Source organism: Glossina fuscipes, unplaced genomic scaffold, assembly GCF_014805625.2.
Source record: "Glossina fuscipes isolate IAEA_lab_2018 unplaced genomic scaffold, Yale_Gfus_2 2, whole genome shotgun sequence".
Classification (NCBI taxonomy): Eukaryota; Metazoa; Arthropoda; class Insecta; order Diptera; family Glossinidae; genus Glossina; species Glossina fuscipes.
Window position 1 is genome coordinate 15,150,387 of NW_023998416.1, and position 20,458 is coordinate 15,170,844.

The 20,458-nt window shown below is 36.3% G+C and overlaps 1 protein-coding gene across 1 annotated transcript; it reads right to left on the reverse strand.

Annotated features, from left to right (window-relative positions):
- Window positions 1-1,864: 1,864 nt before the first annotated feature.
- Window positions 1,865-19,465, reverse strand: LOC119632947. Its single transcript, XM_038026112.1, has 21 exons — window positions 19,213-19,465; window positions 16,970-17,218; window positions 16,170-16,915; window positions 15,947-16,106; window positions 15,638-15,881; window positions 14,725-15,557; window positions 14,411-14,659; window positions 12,544-14,347; window positions 12,272-12,482; window positions 9,878-12,211; window positions 8,255-9,810; window positions 8,007-8,156; window positions 7,305-7,923; window positions 6,652-7,242; window positions 4,911-6,591; window positions 4,691-4,842; window positions 4,540-4,629; window positions 3,172-3,737; window positions 2,904-3,104; window positions 2,138-2,828; window positions 1,865-2,067 (listed from the first exon to the last, which is right to left on the reverse strand). The coding sequence occupies exons 2-21, from the start codon at window positions 17,067-17,069 to the stop codon at window positions 2,005-2,007; spliced, it is 13,041 nt and encodes a 4,346-aa protein (XP_037882040.1). The 5' UTR covers window positions 17,070-17,218; window positions 19,213-19,465; the 3' UTR covers window positions 1,865-2,004.
- Window positions 19,466-20,458: the final 993 nt, after the last annotated feature.

Here is a 20,458-nt window from a genome sequence, read left to right on the forward strand (position 1 = left end):
TCCTAAATTTCGAGGGAAGGAATGAAAACAAGAAAAATACCCATCCCAAACGGCCTCCGCATCAGACGCACACACCCACTTATTAAGACGTCCCACCAAAATCACTCAAGAGCCGACGATGTGTATTAGCAACGTCCGCAAAGGAAAGATTAATGTCTAAATTGAAGCAATGGTTTACGAGCTTGCCTTCTTAAGAATACAGAGAGAAATTTGAGAAAAAATCAAAAGATCTTTAAGAAGAATATTTGTTTAATTTGTTTATGTAACATCAATAGCATCTAATGAAACGCTTTCGAAGATAAATTGGCCAACTTTAAACCAAGTAAATGATAACATTCTTCAAAAAGCGAATCCTCGAGACTTCAAACGCATGGTCTGCTTTTTTATAATGCCAACGTGCCTACGTCAACGTTATTTCAACGTATTTGGGTTATTTTAAATATAATATTTGTATATATAACTCTACAAGTTATAATGGATGATATAAAAGGTTTGAGCGGTTTTTTGGTTTTCTTTGGAGTTTCTTTTACTAGCCTGCTCTTTTGAAATGATTCCAAACTGACTTTTTTTGTAGCAAATAATATCACATAATATATTTCACTCTTTTTCAAAAAAAAAAAAAAAACTTTTTTCACTGGCAAAAGAATAAGAAAATTGTTTTCTCAAAAAAAGTGCAAGCGGAAATGTTACCTTTTAAGCACTTGTTCGTTTCAAACGACCGGGTGAGTGTTGCCCTATATACATAGAGGCATCAATACCACCCATATCACCCATTAAAACTTATTAAAAAGTCGGACTTAACAGTTAGATGTTATATTAACTATATTCATAGCATTTCAATATCTAAAAAAAGAAACTGGGTGTAAGAAAGTGTAGAAACAAACAAAATATAGATCATTTTCAAAGCAACTGAAAGCGTTGAAGAGAATATAATTCCTTCTGTTTATATGTAACAATACAAGGCAATAGGCAGCAAGGCAACCTATGCTCTGCAAGGATTTCTACTCTCTTCCCTTTTCAATGTATTTATGCGATTATTGTACTTACCACCTACAAAAGGAGGTATATTCATTTTGTCAAAAACTTTGTACCACCAAGAATGAAGCTTTAAAGGCCCTCTTCTATCTTGCTCAGCATTAAATTCTAAATCGCTTTAAGCGATTGTACGATAAACACTTTCCTGGCCGCAGTACTTAAGCTATTCGCTTAAAATTTTGCAAAAGCATTGAAAGTTTTCATGCACAAGTTGGTATTGAAAAGGAGCAAAATTGATCAAGGAACACACCCACAGTGCAACATAAACTGGGAACACCTATGTGTCCTGGCTTTTTGCAGATTACTCATAAACCGCAAAAAACGCTCGATAAACATTTCCACGAATATTCTGCAAAGGTGGAAGAGATGAACCACGTCCACCCAATATTGTAGTAGGCTGAAATTTAATTTTATTCTTCTTTTAAGTCTCTTTTAGGGCAAAGAAGATGGGTATAAAGAATTCGGTCACAGCTCAACATAATTTTCCTATTTATTAAACTCCTTTTTCTCGCGGGTATGTGTGGTGTTAATGGTATCGCCTTTAGTTGCGACCCATTGAACAATAACCAATTCATTCGTTAATAATATTTTGCTTTAGCTTTTTCTATCGCTTCGCTATTAAAAAAAGAGAAAATATTTAAAATTGTTCTGTCGACTGCTTTTGCTTGAACCATTTCCACTGTCTATGTTTTAAAATCTTTGAAAATGTTATGTGACCCAATCGAGCAAACACGCCTACCTATACGTGTAGTATATAAAATTAGAATTTTATTTTAATCAAAATAAGGTCGACCATTTCCCATCCAATAAAATTAACTATTTCGTATTATAGATAGATAAAAGTAGAAAATTTATTTCCTAATCTTTTTAATATAAAAAACGATTACTTCCTTAGAGAATAGCAAGCAATTTTCTTTCTTTTCTTGTTGTTCTTGTTCATTTTAAATTCAATTTCATAATCCGCACTATTTACACCCATGAAGGAATGTCATCCTCATCTTCTTGAGATTCCCAGTCATCAAATTCCGATTCCTATAGTAATATTTATCAAAAACTTATTACAGTGGAACGGAGACTTTGAAGGCTCTCTTTAAACACTTACGTAATCGTTTATGTCGAAATCTTCAACCAGATTCGTACTGGGCGAGCAGGCTAGATAAGCTACACCAGTATTATAACCAGAACATTCACACGTCTGGTTAACTTTCGGTATTGCAGTTTTAACCACTCGTTTAGCGAATATTGTGGCAAAACGTTTTATTGGATATTTTCGTTCGGGCATTAATCTTCGAGCGCTAAAAACAGTTCCATCTGTCTCCAGGGCTAGGGGAGTGCATATTCCCAAATTATTTCTAGATATATGCAATTGGCGACGAGCTTCAGCATCGCCTTCGGGGAAACGCTTTGAATAGACGAAATTTCGATCCAAACCGAAAAAGTGTCGCAGTTTACGTGTCTTTTCGAACTCAAATTCAGTGTCAGCTAAGATGTGGAGATTAACACCCTCTTCCAACATGTACTGTAGTATCGACGTATAATCAAAACGCATATGCTTAGATGCACAATTGCTGCACGGTAAGAGTATGAATGTTTTCGAAACACCTGGGCGGAAATTAAGATGTGTTGCGGTTGAAATAGCCTGAAGTATGTCATGATTTGTGCCGTTGCCGGTTTTAATATATGAGAAGTATTTCGTTAATTTATTATAGTCTGCAGTGAATACGGAATTTTCATGGTAAATGCTGCGAGGTTTATCAAAAGGTGGTAGGCCGCCAAAAGAAATTACCGCGTAACTAAAATTTAAAAAAAAAATGAAAACATACTCTTATAAGTGGATCTAGAATTTGAAGTTTAATTCCTTCACTTACCGATTATTGGAGATTTGTTGTAATAGCAGTTGGTCTTCTAGAACTGATACCACTGACATAATGCTTTTGTTCTCCATGAGGTTCTCATTGCATGGCTTTGCTTCTACTATAAATACAATATCACTGCTTCGTGGCACCTGAGAGTCACTTAATTGAACAAATGTTCCTTCCCCTACAAAGGAGCCATTATCGAGTTGACAACTAAAAAAATGCGTAGATATTAATCAATTGGTGACTCGCGTATTCCCTTATGTACTTATGTACTTACTAAATGCATTGTTCCGGCACACGCAAAGGAATATGAGCATTTGTACAAGCTTCTATGTATGCTAACGCAGCTGCACAAGCTCCTTTATTAACTGGATTTTCGGGTTGTAGTGCATTTGCATCACTTCCCAAATCTATGCAAATTTCGTAAAACGGTTTAACATCCAGTGTGTCCGCGCAAGCAGATAGTATGCCCGATGTGAAGAAATCATCGCAAATTTTCTTCACCTTTTCAGCTACACTTAGTTCTAAATTTACAGGTTTAGTCTTTTCCTTGCAACCGCCGAGACTCCAAGAGTCCGTAAATTCATGGGCATTCTCAGTAATGTAATGCTTGGAGGTAAGCAAATCATCAAAAGGTTCATTATTCATCGTACCTAATACGCCAGCGGTATGACCAAAATACCATCCGCTTATTTCAATCCAACAAAGATCAAACTGAATATTACAATTTAAAATGAACTCAGTACCCGAGCTAATCGTAAGAATGTCATTTTCACGGTGCACTATAGCCTCGCCCGCTTTGAAAGGTAGCAATATCTCTGAATCGCCGTTTATGCTGACATGCTGTAAAGATATATTTTTTATCTTGCTCATCTTTCAGGTTTTAAGTTCTGCATCGAGGTGCTATGTTTAACTCTCGTTTAATAATTTAATTTAAAAATAACAATAATGATCCGTTGCACGCTATACTTTTCAGTTTATGATCCCAACAAAAAAGAAGTAAAACCATTATAGTCCGTCACGCTTCACCATTAAATACCCTATACCGCTTCTTGTAATATAGTTTTTTATATAACGGCTCTTTGCAATAAGGTGTAAGAAATGATCGAAGAAGTGGTCCGATCCGAACCATTTTCAGTAGCGTTCTATGGACCAAAAGACGTTGGTGAACCAAATTTTATTAAAATATTTCAATAATTGCGGCCGGCAGGTTGAAAAAGAACGCGAGGCAGCCAGACGGACAGAAAATGGATAACGTCACTCAAACGGCTCAAGGATTGTTAGCTAAAAGTGGAAAATCAACTAAATCGATTCCTCCGCAAATCGTTATGAATCGAACAATTTTTGAACGCGGCTTATCAACAGAAAGCCTATGGCAAAACTTAGGGCTCTAAATTAAATGCTCTAAAGTTTTGAAAATGCAATTAATTAAAGGGACAGCTATACCCTAGTAGAGCGAATGGTGAAAGCAACCCCCGATTTCATTCAAAAAAATTTGAATCCACCCACTAGACAATGTTTCATTTCAAGTCCCCACTTCACTCTGGTCATAAACATATGACAGGGGTTTCGATTTCTCCACGACCCATTAATCTTTTATAATGGATATAAAAAAGGGGATATCCGCATCGCATATCATACTTACATTATTTCCAAAATCGATTTCTATTAGTTGATCCGACACGATGAAACTTAATTTCCTGCTAGGAATCATGGCATTATGTTGCAGATTTGCCTATAATGACAGCAATAATATCAACCCCAAAATGATAATGTTCCCCTAATGTTTCGCTTACCGAGGGCTCGAGTAGTAAAGTAAAATTTTCTTGGAAGAAATCATGTGCCAACAAGTAAAAACATTGATTATTTCGCTCAAAATCTTTTCTCATGCTCACGAAACGGTTATCAAATGTCATATAATGATGTGAACCAATTAAGAGGGCTCGGCCTAAAAGTGTATAGATAAACCTATTAGTGAAGCATAAAAAGTCGTAAGAATTTCTTAGCCTTACAAACCTTGATATGGAGGTAACCAAGTTTTTGGATCAAAGTGTTGTCGCAAATTGTATATGTAACGTATTAGCGAAGTGTTAGTCGTTTTAAAGAAGTTTCGTATCTTTGCTACCAATTTGTACTCGGGTATTTCCGCAAATCTAGGCGTTTCATTGAACGCGTGCCAAGACATTGGTAACTTTTGCTCGATATCCATAACTCCTACGTCAGGATCGAAAATAAATTTTGTTTTCGCCTCGCGATACATATCTGCCGTTTCAACAGCATTGGTAGCGTAATTATGCAGTTTATTAGCTATCAAGTAATAAAGTTGACGCAAACGGACTTCCAACTGTAATTCTTCAGCTACCCATTCTAACTTTTCCATAAGCTTTTTATATTTCCGTACGATCAAATCGACTTGTTCGATTTTTTGCAATTCTTTAATCTCTTCCCAAATCTCAGTCAGCACTTCATTCAATTCAGCACCGAATGGTACGAGTTTAAAGTACTTTTCTTTAATGAAATTCCATGCAATATTTGAATATTTTTTCATATTTGAGACGGCATCGCGTGACTTGATATCTCTGTATAGACGATCAACATCTTGCGTAAAACTGGACACTTTATTGAAATAGGGTGATTCAGCGAGTGCGTTTGTTCGCTTATAAATAAAATCGAAAAGCTCCTTGCTAAGATCCCAAGCAGCTTTCTCTGCATAAGTGATAAATTTGAAAAGATACGGTTCCAAGCGTTTCAATACGCTTTTCCAGTAATTTGCCATCATATTCCAAAATTTGTTCCACAGATTTTCAACGTATTTTATAAAGGAAATGTGTAAGTCCTTTATAAATCTATCATATTTGTGGACACCCTTTTCCATTAAATCGGATAAATAGCGCAGAGATTCGCCATGAAAGAAACGAGTGACAGCACTTAATATATTATTATATGCTTTTTTAACCGTTTCAATTAACCATGCAATACTGTTACGTATAGCCTTGCCTGAATCCCCCATGGCCTGCCAAATTTCTGTAAATATTTTTGGTAATGAGCCGATGTGATCTCGAATAGCAAGCTCATCAATCATAGTTAACGTAAAGTTAAGCACAGTTTTTATGTAAAAATCATTGGCTTCATACGATTCATTTACAAATTGACGCAAATCTTGGAAATCCTCCTCCAAAACACTTAATTGTTCTATGTCGTCGAAAAATGCTTGATTATAATTTCTCGTTGTATCCCAAATGATACCAATTGCTTCCATTGTTTCCGAGTATAATGATTTAATCCAGAAATCGATACCTTCCGAAATTAAATTGTATAAGGAATTACCAATGGTATTTATTTTTTCTTTAATTTCAGCCCTTAGCTTAGGTCGCCAATGAAATCGTCCAGTTATCAAACGTGAATGATTCATTTTCAAATACGAACTAATATCGATTATGCGGATTTCTTCGTAATTCCTCCAAACATCCAGATAACCGCTTCGGGCATCTGGTATGAAGCCAATCAATTGCAAGTTCTGACTTGCGTCCTCTGTAAGGTTCACTTCGGCTCTTATAAACTTCTTCTCCAAATCGATATAAAGATATCCTGTATCGTTCATGTCTGGAGTGTCCCAAATAGTTGCGTTTAGTCCATATAAAGGAAAATTAAGAGTAGGTATAGCCCACACTCTCACCGATCGATGCGGAGATTCACGCTAAGAACGAATTTAGGTAAGTTTTTTTTTTTTTAGATTAAATCACGCACTTATACATACAATATATTCGATTTCCTTTTTATCCACGTCAAGCGAAGTTAAAAATTGCCCACGTCTGTCGTCGTAGAACGAACGTTTATAATTCGCATCGAATTTGGTCATGTAAAGTGTCGGCTCCATTATTACTGTGCCATTGAGTTGAAGTTCCAAATCCGAGGCCATATGGTGAGCATTCAATTGAAGTAAATAGTTTGTGCTACCAAGATACTGATGCATGTCTTTCAAAACTAATCCTACACCTATTAAATGGTCTGGCTCATCCGAATAATCGATCACACAATCGACTTTGAGGAGTTCAGAAATGCCGCGATAATATTTTGCTTTCATAACCACGTCCTTCTCCAAGTCTGGATGACCCACCGTAACAATCACTGTTTGATGCTCCTTATCATCGTTAACTAAAGGTTCCGCCTGCCAAATAAGTCCAGTACGCAAAACTTTCGCATTCTTCTTAAATGAATTTACGTTAGCCCATTTAAAGAGTACATCTGATGAAATTTTCTCTTCAGTAACGTAATACCATCCTTCAGCGGATAAATTGCGTTTAGGATAAAACAAATCGATTGCGAATTTTCCAGAATCATTGCCAAGCTTAAGAAAGAAACAAGAATAAAGTAACAACGCATTATGTCGCTCACTTACTTCCATCTTACCGTAGTGTAATTCTTCAATAATATATTATAACCAATCCAGGCTGTTGCTGATAATTCCAATTTACTTCGATGTTTTAGAATGCGCTCGTCCAACATATCATAGCTCGTCGTTACTATTACTGTTCGATTGGGATGAATAGCTATGATTTTAAGTTCTTGTCCATCTGGTCTTGTTAAGGTATGCAGTTCTCCTGTCAAATTGAAATTCAACGCATTCTGCAGCTCATAGACTTCAAGATGCTTTTCATCCATTATTTCAACAGGTCGACTTATATCTTTTTTATGCGTATAATAAACTCCTAGCGGTTTCAAATCATTTTGTATTCGCATATTGATTGTCTTTGTACGAAGTGGGTCCCCGCGATCATCTGTACAATTGTAAACTCCGTCAAGAATTTCATTATTATTGTAAAATATCTTCAAGAATCCATCGTCAATTGAGGGATTTTCATTGAAATTGTATTTGACATCAGTCTTATGCCTCGTAGCTAAAGGTATTTCAATTTGTATTCCACCCTTAAGATTCTTATTTAATGATTGAGTCGTGTTGATATTGTGAAGTTCAAAGAAAGCTGTGTCTGTTGGCCAAGTGCCTTTGCAATACCGGAAAGTCTCATCGCTATGTATAATTATAACAAGATAAATAAGAGATCAACGCACAACTTGCTTTAAAGTTCAATTATGCATTGCAAACTTGCTTACGTGGTTGTAGTAAAGTTAAAATCTGCTTTAAACCAACTCATGTTCGTAAACGGTGTTGTGCTATTTAGAAAACCGTGCATGTTCGAGAATGTACTGAAGAAGATGTCAAAATCCGCTATTTGCTGGGATGCTGGATAATTTATCGCACACCTACACAACAATATCATATGTGACAATCATACGAAAATAACATTATTAGCTCCAATATTTCGCAATAAAGTGTTTCACAAACAATTAAGGATACATACACCAAGTTGTGATAATCCTTTTCATTCATATCGTACATGCCGTTCATGGAGAAAGTGTCCTCATTCTTATGCATTGGTGTAGACATTTTGGCATGGAACTCACGGCGACGTTCAGATTTCTGCAACATATGAAAATCGCCTGCTATCGTCGATATATTGCTTAATGTTCCCCATTCTAAGTGACCTAAGCCGTGAAGATCCGTTGAATTCTTATATGATATACGGCCTAGACATTTTCTCTGAGCAATATCCGAATTATAACTTCCTTCCAAAAATAATTGTGGTCCCTGACCTCGTTTGCTAATTAAATTGCCTCGATAATTTAGATCAAATCGATGCATATCTCCAACTGGTGGTGGCAAAGCGGCGTCGAGACCGACGCGAATATCTTCAGTGGACATATAATTGAGCAAGCCATTTAAGCTTAATTTCCATTTAGAGTCAACATCCAATTCTCCTCCTGTTTCTGCTTGTTGAAAGTTTTGTTTCGGGTTTATATATTTCGCACTGACATGTACAGCCCTTGGACCTGCATTAGGGCGTTCCATATAACTCTTAAGAAGAAGTTGCATATTTTCAGCCAACAACCACGACCATTGGAAACAACCACGGCCTATACTCTGTCCAATGCGATATTCGCCACCCACATTTCCTCCGTATTTAAGAACAGAAAAATTCGAATTCAAATGAACGGAATCTATTCCGAATTCTTTCCAAGGTGTATCTAAACTAATGTCACTAATAACGTGGCTGCTGTTGTGAGCAATCATTTTTCCCCGAAAATCGATATGTTTTATATCGGGCACCGTTGATTTTATCGTAGTTAAAACCTCTACAGTATTTTTGTCTTGTAACGAGTAAATACCGGATATATGCCATTTGTTGCCATTATTTTCACTGACATCGAAATTGAATTTTAAATCTTTAGACGTAGTACGATCGAACTCGCGTACGCTGAGCGATACAGTTCCTTTGCCGCCATTACGGTCTTGAATACGTAAGCTAGCATCGGTTGGATACTTTTCATTCGTTTTCACTACACCCGCTATTGCATAGGTAGCCATATTTCTATATAGGTTCCCAAATATTTGGTATTCGTCCTTATTGTCCTTTGATGGCAAAATTGAGCCGTGCATTGAAATATTCCGATATTCTTCGATGGGTGTCCAGATTTCCACATTGAACGTGTCGTCCTTTTTGATTGCTCGCGAGCCATAAGTAACATGATGCCCTTCCCAGCTGCTGAGAGTCAAATCGCAACTAAGCCTCGGATTCTCGCCTTCAGTAATAACTATAGATAATTCCGCTAACTTCAGAGGAAGCATTGTTGTCTTGATTCTTCCATACGCATTCACTAGGTGAGATACATCTTTAAACCAAGCCGATTCTATATGAAGTTCATTTACAGTATGATTGTCTGTAACCGTAAATTGTATAATTACGGTATTGTCGTTTTCATTAAAATCTTTTTTTATGTATCCATGGCAGCTGTAATGGGGTATGATATTAGAATCGAGAATCACACCTACACTTGATTCAAAAAATTGCTCTTCAGACTGGAAGGAGATGAAGATCGAATATATTAATCATATAATTTTTAGTCGAAAATATTACGGAACTAACCTCTACGGATGTTGCCAACGAAATAAAGGTGTTTATAGTTCGAGATGAGATATTGCCCCTATATATGTTCTCTTCTAATTCTAAACTGCCCCAGATTGCTATTTCGGGCAGAACATTGAACGGAGTTTTTATGTTAATTTTGATCTCATGTTCTTTCGGCTTTACAGAATCCTCGATTTTTGTATAATTAAATTCTATTCCCATTACACTCGGTGGTTGAACAAGATCCGTAACAACGAATTGTATTTTCTCGTATAAATGTTTAAAATATATGTCTGTGTGATATTCAATAATAGACTTCAGTTGCGGAGCTGCTGCAAATGGTGTATTTATAGTGAGTACATTTAAAACTGTGACGTAATCTGGAAAAAACAGTCGATCCTTAAATTCAATTTGTCCTTGTGGCAACTGTATATTACCCATTATAAGGTAATAGTCCATAATTTCCTGCATATCCACTTTCCCATGAATCGTGGGCCATACAACGGTATCAATTTCAAAGTCGACGAAATATGAGAAAAACTCATCATAATCCAAGTCATCAATATCGTAATCATCAGAAACATCCATTTTAGGCGGGTGGAAGTCGTCATCGTACAATATTTCGAGTTCAATTTTGTTGCCACCCAACAGATTAAGAAGCTTGGATTTAGGCGTACCATCGATTTTTATTCCCAATTTATACTTGGATAATTTTCCATGTAAATGCAAAATAAAAACGTCTTTCTTAGTAAATTTTACAATGAAACCGTTTTGTTCGAAACCCTGCAAGGGCGTGAACACTGTATATGAGTACTCAAAGTCCGTTCTATTCGCGCGACGCCAAACGCCCGTAAAGCCTAGTGTTGCATTATTCCAAATACCATGAATATCAAGTGTGTCGGGCTTTATTTTGCCAAATAATGCTGCCTGCTGGAAGTTGTCCAGTGGTGCGGCGATACTTAGCTTGACATCAAAATTTGTCATAGATATTATATCGCAAAGTATTTCGGCTCCTACTACTCCCAAAGGTGCTCTTACTTCTGCCACCGCATGACGTCGTTTATCATTTAATCCAAATCTACCGTTAATACTGCGAAAGTTTTCAAGAGGTGTTGTTATGTTTATTGTTAACATGTTGTCAGAAAATCTACGAATATAACCGTCGATTGCAAGCGTGAATTCGCGTATGTCAAAGTCAAGTGAAGCTGCTCCTTTGATTTCTCGCCGATCATTAAACATGAACTTGGTTGCTAAACCGCCTTTTCGGTAACCCTCGAATGGACTCAACATAAACATAGTACCAGTTATGTTTTGGAAACCTGCTTGCTTTGACAATTCCCAGAGGGACTTTATGCTATAGACATTAATACTGCTGTTGGAGTCGCTGTATCTCAATTTAAAGTCTGTATCAAACTTTTTCATATTTTGCCAATGTGTTAACTTAATATTTATTATTGGAACATCTTTAATTGTACTATTTATACCGAAATATAAGTCCAAATTCGTAATTGGCTCATTAAATTCATAATCACTTTTATATGCAAAGTCCAGACTTTGATCTTCCGCCCACAGAAGAGATGAATTTACAAGAATGAGACGATCATTAGTATAAACTCCTGCTTGTAAGCCATTTTCAGCCCATCCGTCAAATGGAGTCTTCAACTGAACCCGAATCCAATTATGTATATTTTTACTAGGCATCACGCCAGCGCTGTAGCTAAGAACAATTATCTCATTACTGCTCCAGCTGCTTCGAAATGAACCGTAATATTCAGGTCCGCCAGTGTACACATCAAACCCACTACTAATCGTGCGATCAGGGTACGTGACCATAATATTAGAAACATACTGACCATCACCAGGATTACTATACTCCCCTGATAGGCCCAAACGTTGTGAAGGATCACGATTAGCATCCCACTTAAGATCAACAGATAATTCTTTTCGGCGTTCTAATGAAATCATTTCAAGCTTAGCGCTAACGTCACGAATCTTGTCCAGATGAATTTCAATATCTAAAAGTTTTGGCTTTTCAGAAAGCAATTTAATATTGGTCCAATAGTCTTGATCCATAACCTTTACTCGGACTGCAGCATTCGAATTATTGTTGGTAGGATTTGTTGAATACTGGGCAGTTAAACTATAGGGATCCTTAGCATAATGTGCTTGAACATCGGTATATATTAGTAACTGATTACGACGATATAGCATTTTAATAGATGTTATTTCAAAGGATGGGCTCTCTAGTATAAGTTTTACGCGATGTATCGACTGCACGCGGGAACTTTTATCTTTGTAATTTCCTCTAACTGATATTGAGTGATTAGTGAACCAGGAACCATTAAAATTGATCTAAAAATCACTTTAAAGATATAGATTAAATGCAAAGAGAATGTCTATGAAAACCCTCACCATAAAGTTTTTGGCTGAAATCTCGTTCACTCTCAAATGAACAACGCAAGAATTAAATTCTGGTACAGTAACATTCATATAGCTGTCTATGACAAAGAGGCCCCTCCTTGGTAGATGCACTGAAAATAAGGCTGTGGCTTCTTTTTCAGGTGCATAGCGAAAACCTAGTAAAGCATTATGCTCAGTACCGTTTTTACTAAGTTCTTCATGCCTAAAAATATTTTAAAAATCATAGTTTAGCTTAGCTTATTGCATGACGTTTAAGAACGTACTTTAAGAGAATTCTGAAATCCACTTTGGATCGAGGCAATTTTACTTCTAAACTTGCCCGTGTACGGCATCCTTCAATTGGAAAATCTTCAGAGTAAGAACGTATGAATATCAAACGCATCGAAGTAGTATAAAAAGGATCCATCAAATCAGGGGCGTTATTATACGTTAGCGTACCCTCCGAGTGACCCTGTAGGTTTAGCCAAGTTCCATTAGAAGCAAAATTAAGTTTTGGATATGCTGATGTCCTTAATTTCATAGTACCGCGATATTCAGTTTTTGCTTTGTCCCCGACATTGGTCAATTTGCTTTCATAGTTAATTGATTCAATTTTATTTGCCTGAAACCTGTAGGTAATTGTCACGTTTGTTAATGCCGTAATTTCAGTCTGAACATAGCTGCCCCGAAGAAGAGCTTGTAACTTCTTCGTTTCAAACGAAATTTCGAAATCATTTTGCATGATGCCGTTTTTTTCCGTCGTACGGACAGTTCCTATTAGACCTGTTATGTTAACACCATTCACAGCCAACAGCATTTTCGGCGTATAAATCCACGTCGTTCGTTCCTGCGAGCGTGTCAATTCCATATTCATTTCTAAGCTTTTGTTTCCATTTGTATCGAGGAAGAAGTCCAATTGACGTTTATCTGGGTTAGTAACATAACTGCAGCCAGCCGAAGTCTTCGACCCGCCACTGACAAATGCAACTGAAGCATTGAAGGCATCAGGAATTGTAGTAACATTAGTGACTAATACGCGTGTTACCGCGGATCCAGGGGTATGAAATAACAGCGACCAATTTGAACTGTTACCTTCTTGTTCCAAATTATATTCGAAAACGTACCGTGTAGCAGTTGGATCCGATTTCTTAAGAATTATGCTGAAATTTGTGGGACCACTTAATAGCAAGCTAGGATATATAATGTTCGGTGAGTTTGAAAGATCAGGAACACTGAAATGTGAACAAATTTGTAAGCCTAAAGCTCTGTTGAGTACTGGCCACGTACATGTACTGTTAGAACGTCGTTGGCTTATACCAACTTGAGATATCTCTTCGTCTTCGGCTAATACAATCAGTTCAGATCTTGCACTGAATATTTCATTGGTTTCTTGTGGTAAGTCGAATGAGAAAGATACCAAATTTTTACCTCTTATCTTTAAGTTTGCCTCAATTTCTGAATTTGAATATAAATTTCCTTTTATTTTGATTCCCGACACCGCATAGAACATATCGGCTTGCAGTGTTGCAATGACATCCACAGAGACAGACGGTTTAAATTTACCTTGTAAATCGAAATGCCAATCAGTATTCGGTTCCATTCGGTCCAAATTACCGGAAATTCGCAAGTCTATCGACGAAGCCGCTAGAGCGTTAACACCAAGCGGTAAGCCAATAGCCATTGGAACATTGTACGATGCATCCAGAAGCACCCGTGACTTGGTGTATGTAACTTCTTGACCAGAAAGAATTTTCGAAATCTGATGGAAAATATCAAGTTCCCTTGTTAATGCTTTAAATTCCGTTATTCCTTCTAACGAATGGTACCACAAATCGTTGCCGAATATTCGTATTCCAATTTGTGTGCGCGGATTGCTGTAATTATAGTTGAGTTTGTAATTCATGCTATTAATTTCACTTTCAATCTGGTCTTTACGATGTCTAAAGTCTTTTGCCAGCGAACGTTTATATCTATTCGATTCTTCGTCATCGTCATAATCATCAATAATTTCGATATTTTCTCTCGATTCTTGAGTACTGCTACGTTTCAAGCGTAAACCGTCAATGCTTAAGATATTATCCAAACCATCTGCGCATAAATATTACTTAATTCACTTTAGTTTAAGTTAACATATATATAATATATACGTACCTAGGTCTTCTGAACTCTCATTACCCAACCAGCGATTAAGAAAGGAAAATTTTTTCCGAAAAATTTCACGATTTAATGGCCCCTTCGGACCAAATATGGATGTTACTAGTTCTTCAAAACCTTCGGCCCGCGCAGAGAAATCAAAAAAATTCACTGATTGCCCAAATAATTCGGCTGTAAAATTTAAACTAAAAGTGCGTGGTAAATAAGAGTCCGTTCCAAAGATTAAATTCAAATCCGTCGTGGTTCCTGCATAAAATAAAGGTTAAGTACTTTAAAATATATGAACTGTTTAGACAAGAGGATGTAAATACCAAAATTGTACTCATCGAAAAATAACGAATGTTCGTAATTTCGAGAAAACTTGCGTATATCCAGCTTAAACCTATTTGACAGATCGTCATTAAGCAGTAAACCTTGGGCTTCAATACGAACGGGCGAGGATGACTTGGCTAAGTTTTTTAGATGTGACCAAACAAACGAGCCGACCTGATTAACTTCTTCGCCCTCCAGGATTGTCTTTATGCGGTTTATAACTGCATAGTTAGGGCAACGCATCACTTGTAAATAAGTTAAAATTCGGACTTCTGAATTCATTGTATGATTTGCGTAGGTGTTTAAGAAAAATTGTTGGTACTTTTCGCAATCGACACGGCGGAAAACCAATACGGCTTGAAGACGAATGTCAATAGCAGTGGCATCGTCAACAATTATATCTTCTAGTTGAGCTGCGAACGGTCCCGAAACGATACCAATATTTCCAAGACTCTTAAGTATTACTATCATACGTTCGCGTGAGCGTCGCTCACCGCGATACATGTTAAAAAGATTTAAAAATTCCGTTTCCAATAAATTCGTAGTTTTTCGTATTCTAGGATGGTCACCGCAATTCTCATTATGTCTGCAAAAACTGTGGACGACTGCTGAAGCACCTAAGGTATATTCTGGGTCGATTTTCTTACGTGAAAACTCGAGAATTGTGTAAAAAGTCTCGAGTGTTTCCTCATTGGGCCTCTGAATGAATGAAAGTGAAGTCATCCAATTGCGTGCCAGATTTTTTGATATTCCATTGCTAATAATTTGATCTCGCATTACTTGATAAGCAGCTGTACTACCAATGTAGGGCAAAGATTCCAAAACGTGGTTCCTAAGATAAGTTATTCATAAAATTACGACAATGAACGATAACCTTGAAATATTGCTTATCAGCAAAAACATATCGCTTACTTGCCATGATCGCAAATACTAGCAGAACGGGCTAATAGCTGAGTCAATGCTTTATAATCAAGATGCTTAGTTGTCTGCAGAAATCGTATGAAAGCGTCAATAAATTCACGTTGAATTTTTGGAAATCCCAACGTGCACATTTCTTTTAAGAGTTCACGTGAGGCCTTTATCTCTCCATGTGTAGGTTTAGCGACAGGAGTGTGATCAAATAAGAGCGTTGAACGTTTTTCTACAAGTTCGCCATCTGTTCGAGATAAAGGGCAATAAGAGAGAATAGCCACTAAAATCCATGAATAAGAAGCGCCGTACCTTGATAGGGGAACTCTTGATTATTATTTGAACTTTCTCCTTTGAATTCCAATTTATGGCTCGACGTGGTTACGGCGCCGGAAGTTGCATTCGAAAATGGCATCAATTGGTAACGTTCATGGCAACTTATGTTGCGATAAATGTTGTTATCAATTGTCATCTAAAAGATGATTCACGTATCGCATGTTAATCCCTTAAACGTTCAAAGGCTATTTATACTTACGTTACAATAGCTTTCCGAATCCAAAATTGGCCAAATGGTTTTATCTTCACGGAAAGTGTATGGAGTCGTTTGTAATATGGTATGCGTCGAGTATCTATTGCGACAACTGGCCATATTCTTACGTTTGCTTATTGTAATAAACACATTATCCGTTGTCTCTAAGGAATACTGCACGTCGCAAGTACCAGACACATCAGTCTCAGTTGTATTGAAATCGATATCAAAGCGTAACATAGTGTTTTGAAAAGTTGACAGAATTCCCCGTTTGAAGTTAAGCACCCAGTTTTGTTCATTCGTTCGAGGACATAACTCACTAATACGGCCATCGTGGAAAGCGAATCGCAATAAATTTGCTTTCAAATCCGATTCAAGTTTTTTGCTTTTTTGATGTTCGTCTGTGTTTGTCTCCTCAGCGGATGCGGCTGCGAGTTCCTTATCAAGTTCTCCATAGTAGTCATAAAAGTCATCGCTCGTACTCGCAGGATTTAAATTATCATGAAAACCTGGTTTATCCCACAATTTTACTTCGTTAATACGTAAATAGGCCTCGCAAGCACTTGGATATAAGAAATCTACGTTAGCTCTAAGGAAAAGATTTGAAACGTTCTCCCCTGAGCCCACAAATAGCGTACGAAGTTCTATCGTGTAATCATAATTATAGACATTGTTAACTAAATAGCTAAACTTTCCTTTTCTGCTCGCATTACAATCGGGTCGGCCACAAATTCTAGAATCTTTCAGCGGATCTTCAAAGAACATATTTATTATTATACTCTAACTATTAGAATAACTTTACTTACTTTTTCTTACAGTTAAGCCAAATTCGACTTGGAGCATTAATAGAAACACTATACAGGAGATACATTTGGTAAACTTTAATGAAGAGTTGCTGCCCATCATTCTGGCGGCAAGGAGGTTTATTCACTTTCACGATGAAATCACTTTGATTAATTTCGCTGACTTTTCTACTCGACAAGCAAATATTTGATACTTATTTTAATATGTCCGAAATTCGATGATAACCATTAGCGCGTTCCTCTCATTTAAAACTAAATCATTGAAAACATTTATACCATTAATCTGCGAGAATAGACACACATTATGAATTAATCATAGTAAACAATTGCTATCACCATTCAATCCTCAATAATGATTAGTCAATTGGAATCTGTAGTTTTTCTTATCTCCTTAGAGCTGTATATTCAAACTTTCATATCAAGCTAATATTGTAAATACATATGTAATCTGAACCGCACTTAGCTTACCAGTTGCTCGCCATTCGTTTGACCCGGGGTACAATACCATACCATATTCTTTTCAGATACAAATTTTCAATAAATAAAAATTCAAACAAACAATAATAAGAAGAAAGCACACTCTCTCTACTGATGCTGTAATTGTTTGCAAATGTCTATCTAATACAATATTTTTCATAGAATAGAACTCTTCTCTATCTGATAGCTTTGTGTACATAAGTATATAAAGGGTTCGAGTTGAACATATCATCGTAGCAAGTGCATACGCATGTAAAAGAAGGAAGATAAGAATACAGAAACATTATCTTAAGAACTCCCAAATGACAATCTTAAGGGTGGGTGCAGAACTTTTGTTTACATTCATATATGCTTTTGTATTCGCGTTGTCCTTAAAGTGATGTATGTAATTTTTCTATGGCATTATTTGATATGAACACCGATATAGTAACGCTTATGGATAGATTAATGAAAGGGGATATAATAACAATAACACATTGCTATTCTTTAAAAAAAAAATTATTTTGTGAATTTCTGGTAAGCAATTACAAAAATTAAAAGCTTCACTTGCCTTTTGGGAAGCCATGGTTATATAAAAAAACCATCGGTTATACTAAGTATGTGAAAATTAAATTTTACTTTAATTGTGTCGAGGTAACAGTAACTCATTGCCATTTACTAAACGGCTATGAAGAACATATAGCTAATTGTCGGACAGAGGTTGTTTGTCTGAAATATATTGAAATATTTAGGTGTCTTTTTTTTGAAGGATTGTTATACCCTACACCAATTGTGATATTATCATGGGTTTATTAAATTTACGCCGATGTATGCAACGACCAAAAGGACTGGACTTTTCTTTTATTCCATCAATCCACTCGAAAATTGATTCCGAATCGATTTGAACTTGTCTATTCGTCTTGTTTCCTGTGTTCAGCCTACAATCGTCGAGAGAGGATATTATTGAAGGGAGCTACTGAAAATGGTAGGAATTTTGAGTAATCGCCATATGAACGGTAGGGTAGTATAAGGTGCACCGTGGCCCATTACATTGCTTAACTTGTATTTACATCAATGTTTTCAGCCATGAAGACTTTACTAGTTCATTAAAAGCGAGTAAATAGACGGTTCTCGGTTTGACGGACGGACGGACATAAATAATAAGATTTAGAATATCTCGCTTCTACTTTTGTTAGGCTTATAGGTGTATCCCAGCTTAATAAGTACAATAGACCTTCTAGGTCGCTATAGAGATCGGTCACAACAGCACTTGCTTATTGATAAAATTAGAATATCCTTATGCTTTTCGATAAAGGATATAAGAGAACGTTAAGAATTTTTTGAAAGGTAAAGTATATGGAAATTTTTAATAATATTTTTTAATAGTATTACTGTTATTATCTCTACATTGCTCATCTATTTTAGCTACGTACGTATGATTGCCCAGAACTCATATCAAAATAAATAAAACTTTTCTGCTTGTTAGCCTTTTGGAACTTATTAATAAAAACACTTGATAGCGATCTTCGAATGTTTGCCAATACCGATATGCCGAGCAAATCGCATATGTTTTAAAAAGACAATTAAGCGTTTTTCCAAGTTTATCCAAGTTTATTAGTATTTTCTAATATTTTTGTTTATAATTTTCCATCCAATTCCGTCATATTCTTGCACATAATTGAAATTTTGAAATTTACTTGGAAGTTTGCACAGTTTTTCAACTTATGACACTAACTATGTACACCAACCGCAGTAAAAATTGTTGAACCTAAAAAACAAATAAAACTCACTAGTAATCACTTCGCATTAAATAGCGCAGACGAATCCACAAAACTGGGATTTACTTAATTGAATTCCTTTTTTTCGGTTTTCGCACATATAAACTTATTTCGATTTTTAATTCAAATAAATATATTAACTCTTGAATTCTTTATACGAGCATGCTTTCCGTTACTGATAAACTTATGACCTTTCGAAGCAAAAGAGTTCTAAAGAATGCTCACGTAATCAAAATTCAAATTAACTCCAACGACGGCGCGAACAAAGGCAAGGAGTTTGAACCTTTTACAGCTGAACACTCCGATCCCTTGCTTCCGTGAACTTAAGACAAAGCGAAGAAAATTTTTCACTTTATTCAAAAAAAAAAAAAAAAAAATTAATCAAGAACGACGTCCATCATATGCAAACGCGAAACTAAGAGTGATGCTCATACATCAAGTAATTTTACGGTATATTTTCAAATTTCAACGTTCGCTTGCCGCGACTCTTTTCTCTTTCTCTCTCTCTCTCTGTCTACACTTTCATGTATGACATTTACACGCCTTAGAAAGAAAAAAACTCAAGCTTAGATCGAATTTTAACTTTCTTTAGAAAACATTACGATGCATGAAAGAGTTTTTGAAAAGAAGACAAATCGTGAAGATCATAGAGATCATCCGGGAATCCTGCAATGTCCCTTTCGATGATCCATTTTCCACAGAAGGAAATTGTATTTTCTTTAAACGGTAGGAATGTTTAGACAAACCTATCCGGCTGCCTTTTTATTCCATCCATAAACAAGAAAAGGCTTAATATTTGCAAAATCTTCATCAGTTTAAAAGTGTCGCCTCTCCGAGAAATTCACTTCAGAAATATCAATTTTGGGTAAAAACTTATCGGGTTGTGAAAAAAAAAAGATTTATCGCTTAGCTGGTCGCATTCTACCTTAATAGTAAAGTAAAGTCTAAAACAAAACCCAGAAATTTTTGGTTTCAGTTTACGCTTTACTGTGGGCGTGCGCTTTGACCAATTCATCTTGTTTTCAATACCAACCAAACCACGCACAAGAACGTCCAATATTTTTGTCAAATTTGAAGTCGCTAGCTTCAATTTTTCGGCCAGGAGAAGGTTTACCACAGACATTACAAAAACATACAGACAAACAGGTGCATAGAAACGTACACCGGATAAATGGACGTGTTGAAGTCGGTTTAGAATTCGATTCTGATTAAATGTACAAATAGACCTCATGGCATCGCTCAAAGCTCCTTATGGTTA